The 12230-nt window shown below is 38.8% G+C and overlaps 1 protein-coding gene across 1 annotated transcript in view; it reads right to left on the reverse strand.

Moving 5' to 3' along the window:
• Nucleotides 1-12230, reverse strand: part of CACHD1 (cache domain containing 1) — a 185405-nt gene that overhangs the window by 48151 nt on the left and 125024 nt on the right. Inside the window, exons 5-8 of the mRNA XM_073357445.2 lie at nucleotides 10164-10290; nucleotides 6514-6658; nucleotides 4912-5128; nucleotides 800-949 (exon numbers count right to left, since the gene is read on the reverse strand). Of these exons, the coding sequence (XP_073213546.1) occupies nucleotides 800-949; nucleotides 4912-5128; nucleotides 6514-6658; nucleotides 10164-10290 (639 nt within the window). The remainder of the gene's footprint in view (nucleotides 1-799; nucleotides 950-4911; nucleotides 5129-6513; nucleotides 6659-10163; nucleotides 10291-12230) is intronic.

Raw genomic sequence — 12230 nt, forward strand, 5'->3', positions numbered from 1 at the left:
GCTATGCAGCCTTGGAGTTAATAGACCTTGTCCTTTAGCTCAAGCAACAGTCTCATGCTTTTAGAAACAGATGTGCCAGGATTCAGTCCCTGCAGATAACCTAACAAAGGGAATTCTTGAAAGTGGGGACCCAAATGGGGATTTGAACTGCTATACAGCCATACAGTGTGTTAGTGTGGCTTGCATGCAAATTCTCCATGGCCAGGCATAAGCTTCCCTGGATGGGGTGTCTGTGCAACCCATGCTAATAAGACAGTCTACTGCTTTCTGTGCTACAGATATTTTTGAAAAAAGGACTATGATTCCACTGGGTCAGTGTGCGTACATTTATATTTAACTTTACTCTTGGCTTAAGTCCCAGTTCAGCAAAGCACTGAAGCACATGCTTGACTTCCAGCTCAGACTTAAATCCCATTGATAGCAATAGGAGCTAAACACATGCTTACATGTTTGCTGAATTGGGGCCTTAATGGGGAAACTCTTCCAAATTCAGGCTTGGTGTCAGAGGGTGAGGCTCCAGCAAACGCTATAGTTACACCATGTATTGAATTTGCCCCATGGTGCTAGGCATTCAGCAATTCAGGCAACATATTTTAATCAGCTCATTTGAATTCTGGTTTGCAAACATATGACTAAGTAGTTTTATGTCCCAGATAGGAAACTGTTATAATCTGGGGAATGGCCTCTGGAGTCTAAGGGCCAAAACTCACTTTTGACCCTTTCAAACAGACACAGAACAACACTGCATTGTGTTACTAGAGAATTTTAATCTACCAGAAATTTGGCACACATTTCTTACCGTTCATGAGTGCATAAGTGAGAATCATAACTGAGTTATTGAGGAAACTATTTTCTTCATTGATGACACGGAGAGTAGCCTTTTTATCATCATCTGAAGCATCTTTTGATGTAATCCCAGCTGACAGGTAAATTACGACCATATCTGTAACTAAGCAGAAATATATATGGCAGACAGTATATTAGATTCCAATTTACTCGAGACATTCAGTAATGCAGTAAAAATCCTTATGTCAGTAAAAGAAGATAAATGTGAAGTTATCAACAACCTTATTTATAAGAGTTTCAGGTATCTGCAATGGATGAAAATACTCACTGTGTGGTTGTGAAGGCCTTTATAATTCCCAATGCACTTTCAGTTCCCCCAGTTTCAGCTACCAAAGATTCACGGGTTTCAGCTCACACATTCTAACACACTATATAGTTTTCTAGTCCTAGGCTGTGACCTCACCAGATTTCTTGGGCTAGACAAGTTCTGTCCTGGTCAGAACATGGAAGGGAAACATTCAAGGAACAGTGTCCTGCAGAAAGTTCTTTTAGTGATTCAATGTGGTGACACCCCTCTCTTGAGAGGGACAAATTCATCCCACATGGACAGTCCTGAGCCTTCTCTTAGCTGAGACCTAAGGTGCATGTAGTTACTCAAGGTCCTGTGGCAGGAGTTGGGGTGTTAGCCTCCAAAAACAAAATTTCCCTATAGGTAATTACATTTTGCCTACCTTAGCTCTCCATGCCATTTTTGCTGGTTGGAGTATTCTTCATTTTTTGTCCTACACTGATAAATAGGGAAATGTCCCATCCCAGGGATGGATGCACTTGAGTGATTCCTGTTTTTAAAGAGCTCTTGGTGGCTTTCCAGATAATGTGGGAGTTGTGTGGAGGCAGTTGTCAGCAGCTGCCTGTAAAAGTAACTCTTACACCTCCATTTGTACTTTGGCCACCACCTGTCTGTGATCACCCACTATGTCTCCCACCTATTCCCAACATGACTTGACATGAGATGACTTCTATGTCGGCATTCTGGCTGCCTAAGTGAATGGGTATACAATAGTAAAGTGGGGGAAAGAGATTCTTACATCCTCACCCCCTCCTGTGCTGGGGCAGTCAGAATTTAATCCATAGCTTATGTGTTTGTACAGCTCCTAGCACAATGGGGTCCATGACTAGGGCTCCTATGTAGTATGGTAATACAAATAATAAACACCACCACCACCACTTGATCTTTGGGATCCTAAAGGGTGGAAGACTATGGATACACAACATTGTATGTTAGAGGTAGTATAACATTTGAAGAATAAGACACGACATGTACTTACCATTCATCACTAAGTCATTTTGCCCTACTTAGACTGAACACATATCAACATATTTTTCAAGCTGTAAAGAATGTCTTATGTTAACGGCCTATCTCAAAGACTCAAGGAAATTCAAATCAATACTTACGCTCCATCCTATACTTCAGCATTTAAAGCATCTTGTGTATCAGTTAGGGATCATACATTGGTCCTACAATACCAAAGCACACTGGAGCATATTACTGAAAGACTGCCAGCTTACCTCTGAATTTCCTTGCTTTGGTGGAAATGTCAGGTCTTGCCCGACTGATTTAAAAAAAAAAAAATTTTGAACATCAGTTCGCTGTTGTGTGTGTTCTGAACTAATAGCCTGAAAATGCTTTAAATCAAAAGTGTTTTTTGATGCAAAGAAGCACCTGAAACTTCTATTTTCCTTTCCTTTTTTATTTATTTTCCCCCTCCCCTCACGCCTACTCTTTAACTAGAGACAGCTTTTAAATTTAATCTGGTTAAAAAAAACACTCCTCCAAGAGTATCCTCTTATTTCTGGGAAAGATTTTATGAAAATTATTAACCTTTATTTTCAATCTACACCACAGGAGCTGTGTGCTGCTGTTAGGGGCACTGAGATACAACTTTACTTTTTTTATTGCTAGCAAGGGTGATAAAATATAGTTCTCTGTGCTAGGAACCCATGCTTTAGCCTAGGCTATAGCCAGTTCTCCTATACAGTTAATGAATCATGTTTTCCTTCCTACAATAGCACTGGAAAAAAAACAAACAAAAATTTTACAATACAAAGCCCTTAACTCTCCCAAGAGCTCGGTCTTTAAATTTTCTCCACTTGTGCAGCAGGCTGTGCATTACTCGTCCACCTGGAGCGTCCTGTAAATCCAGGAGCTACAGGAGTTCTGTGGCTGTGGTGTATATATACCATTTGCAAAGCACTTTACAATACTTTGGGATTAAAGGCACCACAGGAATGTAAAATAATTACTGAGCTGCTGGTGACACCAATATAATAGATATTGACAGCAGGCTGGGGAACGCAGAAACATCCATCTTTTCAATATAATTCTTATCTTACACACCAGAAATGCCTCAGTTTTTTCCATTATTAATTTACTTTTCTGCATGTGAATGGTTTCTCTGACACGCCTGCAGATCCTGTTAGGGAACAGGGCGTTAAAAATTCACAGTAAAAAGGAATAATATTATCTTATTTCTTTTTGTACCAGAAACAAAGAATAGACAAGAAGATTGTTTACAACAAAATGGAAGTGCATCACACATCCTCTTCTCAGCCTGTCGCCCAGGCTCTCAGGTTTGTTGTACACATTATAAATCTTTAAAATTCTTTTGTTCTTACACATAGCCAGAGAAGGAGAGCATGTGCACTGAACTTTGAGCTTCAAATAATGTGTCCTTATGTACCAGTGCCTAAAATAAAACGAGTATTATGCGTGAAACTGAAATAAATCCATGTGTTTTCACACTGCAGAATATGCCAATGTCTTCTATTCCCAATACACACAAGCAAGAATCTATTGCCAACGTTCTTTGAAATAACTAATGATAACTAAGCAAGACTTACTCCAGCCAACTTCAGCTGCATTAGATTTGTTATCACCAGGCCGCTACCCTTCCCTCACTTTGTCAGAAGTTAAAAGCCTTGCCTGTTTGAGCTGATCTAGACATAAATACAAGATAGCATCAGATAGGTTGGACTTCTAGCTCAACAGATCCCAATGCTTATCAATCTAGAGGAGTACAAAGTGAAATGGGAGCACAGTTCACTTCATTCCTCTGGATCGAGCACTAAGCTCCTTAGATGTGTGTTATTACTTTCTTTTCTTAATAGTAAGTTTCAGTTAAGGGTCTCTCCAATGCCCATTTGAAATAATGGAAAGACTCCCATTCACTTGAAGAGGCATTGGACTGAGTCCTTAATGTACATCCAAAATCAAGCTGACCAAACCCCCAAATTAGCCCAGTTTCTCCACCCCACACTGGCACTGGGAATGTGGAAATGGCTGAGGAAATGTGACAGTGCTTGATTGCATTCAAATTTAGAATTTGTTCGATCAGTTACTAAAGAACACAAGTCTTAACTCCCGCCCTACCTAAAAAAAAAAAAAAAAAAAGCCTTCTGGGCAGTAGAATCTGCCACCCACTTTCCCCTCTCCGAGACATCTTTGTTAGTTTGGCTATTGTGTATTTATTTTTGAAGTCAAATAGAAAGCATAGGACTAGATATGAGTAACTCTACATGTCTTTACACACAAAAATTCAAGCAGATTTTCTTTGATGAGTGAGAATACAGTTAAGCCACTCCGAGACATACATATAAATATCATATCATATTTCAGACACAGTAGTTGTTCTCTGTGAATGGTTTTTTGATAAGAAATATTGATATGTTCCCAAGGATTTTACATAGCCAGAGCACATCTGTGCAAATGGGAATTTTACCTGACAGTCAAAGAAGTTTGCTGTGCTAATGATTACCATTAAAAAGGATCCACATCTGGGAAATAATTCAAAGATCTAGCAACTCATCCCTATAATTACATATTACAGATAATAAGGGAGGTAAAGGACAGTGGGTGGAAGAAGCAAATGAAATGTAATGGACAATTTTAACAGCCACTAAGTACGTGGATTTAAAATCCAGTATATCCTATTTGATCAACATGGTAAATACTTTTAATAAGACACTGCCCTGCCCAGGCTTCTGCCTATGTGAGCAATTCAGACAAAAAAGAAATACGCAAACTTAAAAAAAATAATAGAAAGGTTTGTATAAAAACAGACTTACTTCCTTGGAGTTTTGTGCCATTGTTTGTATTTCGTATTAATTGAAAAGCCTTTTGAAATCCCACTGCATGCTGGGTAGGGTTGTCAGATGACTTTATGCTGCTAACGAAGGCGGACATCTTCCTTTTTGTCTCACTAGTGGCAGGAGACAAAAATGTCTTATAGCACTGATCCAGTGAGCAGGTTCTTACTGAGTCTGCCACAGTTAGCACTGAGATCTTAAAAAAGAGAAGAAAATATATTGGATTATTTTACCATTTATAATTCCTTATGTACTGATATAGCATACACAATGATAAGCCAACAGAAAAGTTTCTGTGGATTTAAAACCAATTGTTAAAAAATAAAATGCTTGAGGCATAAATCCATCACATTTGAAAAGGATTAGACTTATGCTGATTAAGGTAAAAAGAGACTTTGGCTTTTTTTCTCAGATGAAATCTGCTTCATTCTGCTCACACATAATAGTTACCATACTCTCATAGGCAAAAAAAAAAAAAAAAAAAAAATCTAAGCAAGCTATAGATATCTCAACCCAAAATCTGCAGAGAGCATTTTCAATAAATCTCCAGTGGCCACAGAAAAATGAAGTGCTTGTAGAAAAAACTAGGAAATTTCCACAGGCAAACATGATGAGCTCTATACTAACTTACTGTACTTTTAATATTTTATTGAAAGTGAGCCAAATTCACAACCACTTTTTATCCTGTAGATAAGTTAAAGAAAGCAATGATAATCCTTGCACTATTAAATGTATCAGTAAGATACAGTTTATGAAGTGGCATACTTTATTATGAGCTATGACTGATGCAAAATTAGTGACCAAATAAAAACACTGCTGCATACCACAAGAGCCATAAATGTGTGCCTGTAAAACAGATTTCAAAATTACCAAGTTATTGCATAATTAAAGTGTTGTTTTAACTTATAATAAAAATTTCCCCTTCATATAGTCCCTGATTCAGCAAAACACTTAAGCACATGCTTAACTTTAAGCACACGCTTAAGTGTTCTATTACATTGAATCCATAGTACCTTCTACCATAGGATTTGAAAACTCTTTCCATGCACTAAGTCTTATTCCTATATTATGGATGAAAAAAATTAGGGCTGAGAAAGGGAAAGTGACCCCAATGCTATGCAGAATGTCTGCAACATAGCTGCAAAATGAAACCCAGCCCCTGTGCTTTAGCCTTCCTCTTCTCTTATCTAAACTCTCTGGGAGCTTTGCAGACATTAATTATGTTTCACACCATCCCCGTAAGGTAGTGAAGTAAATTATCTTCATTTCGCAGCCTGGAAAATGGTCTCAGAGGTTAAATGATTTGCCCTAGGCCACTTAGTGTGCCAAATGGTAGAGTAGGGATTAGTACACAGCTCTCCTAACATCTGGTCCTGTACCTAATGCACTGTATCACAATGCTTTCCATTACAAAAATGGTTACAAAATGTTTCCTAAAAAGCTGAAAGCATTACAGATAAATAACTCAGAAATAGGATTTTGTTTTAGATAAATGAAAAAATGAAAATGTAAACAACCCCCCGCCCCCCGACGATGGTTAAAACTAAGGAAAGATACACTAGTGGCTTAGTGCAAACTCACCTTATCATGTTCATCTATAGAGCTCAGAATGACCTGAGCTGCATCTTTGGCAATTTGAAGTTGTGTCTCTGTGACTGAAGCCCCATGGTCCACAATGATAACTATGTGTTTAGATTGGGGTCTAACCGTAGAGACGTAGACAGGCCTGAAATGACACAAACATATTGACATCATGATGACCTCTCAGCGTACAGTTTCCATAGTAGTTTACAACTGAAAAGAAAAAGAAAAAAAAAAGGAACAATTGCTTGGCATCATGAAATTTTACATTAGCGAAGAATACCTTGAAAACTTAACCTGATGTGTTTACGAGTAGGGTTGCAGGGCTAGGAAGCATTAGTCAGGTAGCAGGGTTCAGAGAGAGTGAGATAAGGTCCTTGCCCCAATGAGTTTACAATCTAAGGTCCAAATCCTGCAACCACTTAGTTTTTACTTCCTGCTTTTGAGTAGTTCCATTGAAGTCAAAGGGACGATTCACGCGAGTCAAGTTAAGCTTGCACATAAGTGTTTGCACGATTGGAGCCTAATTTCAATGACAACTGACAAATGACAGGGAAGAAAGGGGCTGAGGAAGGACAATAACAAGGCCACACAATGACTGTTTTGGCAGATGGACGTCCAGAGGTTCTGCAACCTGTAATTTTTTTAAAAGTGTATTAACTCAGTGACAGTCTGAACAAGTCCCCTGCACAATAATCAACTAAAAGAAGATTCCAGCTGCTACAGAATGATCCACACAACTGACACCGTGGCTCGAATATTTAGACCAAATGGTCAATTGTGAGTACCTGCAGATTAGGCACCTAAATCCTGATTTAGGCACTTAAATAAAAAGGGCTTGATCTTTAGAGATGCTGAACCCTCAACTCCCACTGATTCTAATGAGAGTTGTGGGCGCTCAGCACCTCTAATAATCAGGTCTCTTATTTTGGTGTCTACTTATGTAGGTGTCCAATTTTACGTCCTAATTTTGGAACATTCGGCCTTCGTTGTCAACGAGCAACTCTCTTCAGGCAGCGAATGACCTGTTTTGTTAAAGCATCAGTAGTGACAGTGTTCAGGGATACTGTCTGTAACTATCTCAGCAAACACAGCACAAAGATTTTGGAAACAGAATCGGTAAGAGTGACAAGAAGTAACTGCTCATGATGACAGGTTTCAGAGTAGCAGCCGTGTTAGTCTGTATTCGCAAAAAGAAAAGGAGTACTTGTGGCACCTTAGAGACTAACCAATTTATTTGAGCATAAGCTTTCGTGAGCTACAGCTCACTTCGTCGGATGCATTCAGTGGAATGGTATTTTCCACTGAATGCATCCGACGAAGTGAGCTGTAGCTCACGAAAGCTTATGCTCAAATAAATTGGTTAGTCTCTAAGGTGCCACAAGTACTCCTTTTCTTTTTGCTCATGATGAATGCTTGATGCAGTCTATCTTGGCCATATGGAGAGATAAATACAATACTGGATGTTTGCTGGTTACATGACAAGTAAAAATCTGTGCAAGCTGTGTATAATTGAGTTAGCACAGTAGGTTTGGTTTATCACAATGAGAATAAGGCTCCTGCCAGGAAGGGCTTTTCTATGAATGCATTGGAATGTAATGCACATAGGTCATGCTCCACAAGCCCTTCTTATCTGTGCATTTTTAAAGTGGATTATCAAAATTTGTCAAAGTCTGCTAAAAGGACTCAGCGTTTTCATGTATATGTTTGCCAACATCAAAATATACTACTTGGTGAAACGTTCAGATATAGTTTGATACCGTGAGGTATGTGAGAAAGATTTACCGAAGATCTCTTTTCAGGGTCTCAAAGCTGGAAGAAATTAGAAGGATCTTGAATAAGGAAGTCAAAAACAACAGAACCCTTTTTCCCTGTTAGCATAGACCTAAAACTACTTGACTTTAACATTGAGTTTGGGATCTAATTTTTAGTACATCAAAATCACCCACAGAAGTCCTTTAGAGGAAATGCAGAAGATTTTAGAAAAGGCACAAACTAAGTTTAGCTGGCACAAACCATTTCTTAATTATAGAACAGGCTACAGCTCTACCATTTACACACTACTTTTGATCTTCAAAGCACTTAAAGGTTAACTAGTTCATCCAACAAACCCTCTCAGGTAAGTACTGGTAAAAAATATTCCTAATTTACTTATGGAGAAATTGAAGCAGAGATTGAATAATTTGCACAAGGTCACAGAGGACATCTGTGTCAGATCTGAGATTAGAACTCAAGTATTCTTGGCTCTAAATCTTTAGACCACACCCTTCTCAAACCACAGTATGTTCAAACAAGCCCAGCTACTCAGATCATATGATGATGACTATGGGGTAAACACCTACATATTAGATTAGATTGCTCAATATTGACAGATAAGTAAAACACATTTTTCAGTCTCTATGATCGTCTCTTTCTTATATGGAAATATTCCTGTATGAACTAATATCTCCTCAGTAAGATTCATTATCCAGCATGATTAGCTAATATACAAGGAGAGAGTCAGGCGACTGGATTTTCTCAAAATACCACCACAAGGTGCCTTTTTATGCTGGCAAGCAAATTACAAAGCTGTAAGGTCTTCGTAAGTAGTCCATTACCTCCAATGTTAACCTAGTTAAAAAAAAATTTTTTTTTTTAACTAGGAAAATTCAGAGGCCTTTCTACAAAAGGGAAGTAGGCCTCAATCCTGCAGTCTCCAGACAGGCAGAACTTCTCATTACAATCAGTGGGGAGGTCCTTCGGAGAAAGGACTGCAAGATCAGGACCAATAACTGCATTACAGCACTTGGAAAGGAGTATACATTTCAAAATGGCTGATGTGAAATTCAACTGTAGGAATGACTTAACATTACAACCTTTCACCAGGTTGATCTATGCATTGGTGCTAAAATTCATATAGTGAAGGGCACTAGAGCCCAGGGAGGAAAAAAATTGTACTCAAGCTACTTTTCAACAGGATTACATCATAAACAGATTATTAGCATGGCTATCTGAATCATCCAACCACTTATTCCCTAGTTTATTGTTCAATTTCAAGTAAGTTTCCTAGCAGAAAATGAAGAACTGATTTTCTACCATCTTCTGCGCTTCTCTACCATCTACAAAATGTTAGCAGGCTGAGGCATTACTTACAAATGTTTACTGGCTGTTAAGGTTATTAAGCTGAAGCTAGGGAAAGGTGAGTGTGTTGGAGGGTAATCTTATTTTATCCTTCCAAGCAAAATCGCTACTGAAAGTTTGATTTGCTGATTTTTAGAACAACCTAAAGATTCAATTTTCAGAGTGATAGCCGTGTTAGTATGTATCAGCAAAAATAACGAGGAGTCTTTGTGGCACCTTAGAGACTAACAAATTTATTTGGGCATAAGCTTTCGTGGGTTAGAACCCACTTCATCAGATACATGGAGTGAAAATGCAGGAGCAAGTATAAATACATGAAAGGATGGGGCTTGCTTTACAAACTGTGAGGTCAGTCTAATGAGATAAATCAATTAACAGCAGGATACCAAGGGAGGAAAAAAATAACTTTTGAAGTGGATTCAATGTTCATGAGAATCCTCTAGAAAAGCAGGATGCTGGATTGAAAACAATATTTTGAGAATATAATTTAGCACTTGTTTCCATCTGAGCACAAAAGAATAAAATCATACCTGCTACGATGCTCGTAACTTCCCTTACACCGGAACTTGTGCGCTGGAAACACAGTAAAAATGCCTTCTTCTGAGCTGAAGTATTGCCATTTAATTCCTGGGTTAGACTTCAGATTGTCAGCAAGAACTATGGAGTGAAAAGGAAAAAAATGAATGGGACTGCAAAGGAAAGTCAAAGGAGACGTGTGCATTTATACATGGCATCTTCAAAATATCTCATGTTTACATGAATAGTTAGAATATCCAGAGTTATAATACCTAATGCCAACAACAACAGGTAGTAGTATTGGAAGGGAGATAAAACTTCATGTCTCAATCATGTGTGTTCCTGATTTAATTTCTAACATCCAGATTGTTCAGTTTGGTCATGTCCTTAGTGATACTTTAATATTTTTTGTGGAGAACACCACATTTTCCCTAGCCATTGTTTCACTGACAGAAACTCCACTTCTTAGTATACAATGAATTGATGTAATAGATTGTAACAGCTTCTTTAGCACACCTGGACATTTCCTTAGTACCTGCATTCTCCATACAATTCATAAAGCTGCTCTTTGAGCCATTGTGTCCATGCAGCTTCTCCTGGAAGACATCACGTGCATACAAAATATCCACTTTTCCCAAAGATGAATCCCCAACCACTCAAATCCTGGTTGAACATTGTCCCCTCCAAATACTCAGAGCACTAGTGCATTATTTTCCTACCTGAGGGATGATGGGAAGAGGGGCCCATAAGGCAGTAGAGGAGGAAGGAGGGTAAAGAAAGCTGCACAACCACCAATCCTCCCCACTGCAAACATACTACTTTCAAGCAACTACTTGAAAAACCTCCTGCTTTCCTCTCCAGCTCAGAAGAATGTGAGAGCAGCTCATCTGTACATGGCTACAAGAAAGCAGCCTGCAAAAAAAGCTTCACTTTGTTGCTTCGATACACAGCTTGGCCCACTCCCAGGAGCACAGGCAGCCTAACACCAGGAAGCCAGCAGGGGAGGAAGGGAGAGAGAACAAAAACACAAACAAAGCAACATTAGTGGGAAGAGGCACCCAGCAATGGGGGAGTTTCCACAAAAATAAAGTGGGAACCACTGCACTGATCTGTAGTATGGAGTGGTGGGGCTCTGAATTAGGAGGCTGTTTTTTAAAGTGATTGCCCAAAAATACACCTGAAACCATTAGCTCTTTTGTAGTCCTTTCACTTGAAAATGGCTGAATACACACACACACACACACACACACACTTTACAAATAAATCAGCACCACAAAAGTAAAATCCATCCCCTTGCCTAGCAGTACTGACTGCAAAATATTTATGACTGAGGTTACATACTTCTTGAAATTCAAGTTTGTGATGGAAACAACGATAAGCAAGTTACATGCAAATGTTATTATTACAAATAATATTTGGGCGGAAAATGTTCAGAGAACCTTAACTCAGGATGATACTGAATCCTACTTGTAATGGATACTATGTGTCTACAAAAAACGGAAGTTAAAAATTAAAGGGAAGATTATTTTTGTAGTTTATACATAAATCCCCCCATGCATTCTGGTCCATTAGAAAAAGTTCCTTTACTTTTCTCAGTGACAGATCATGAGTGTGCTGCACATTCTTTGTATCAAAATAGCCTCAAAAAGTAACTAATAGATGGCCAGTAATGAGGCTATGGCCTGATTTGCTAAAATCATCTGGCTTATATATTTTCATGATCTGGTACAAATATATTGTGGAACTTTCAGTAAATATGGTTCCCATCAGTCAGGGTTCAATAATATCTGGACCTGAGAATGCGCCAAAGGGATTAAAAGGATACAAGAAGCTTTCTCCCAATTATACCACACCCTCATTTGTGCAAGGGATGGACACCAGTGGTGATCCCTGAACCCAAGGACTGCTCCAAGCTTCCAGAAAATGCTTCACTATAGATAGGGCCCTACCAAATCCACGGCCATGAAAAACATGTCATGAACCATGAAATCTGGTCTTCCCCTGTGAAATCTGGTCTTGTGTGTGCTTTTACCCTATACTATACAGATTTCACAGGGGAGACTAGCGTTTCTCAAATTGGG

The sequence above is a fragment of the Lepidochelys kempii genome, chromosome 8 (assembly GCF_965140285.1).
Source record: "Lepidochelys kempii isolate rLepKem1 chromosome 8, rLepKem1.hap1, whole genome shotgun sequence".
Lineage (NCBI taxonomy): Eukaryota > Metazoa > Chordata > Testudines > Cheloniidae > Lepidochelys > Lepidochelys kempii.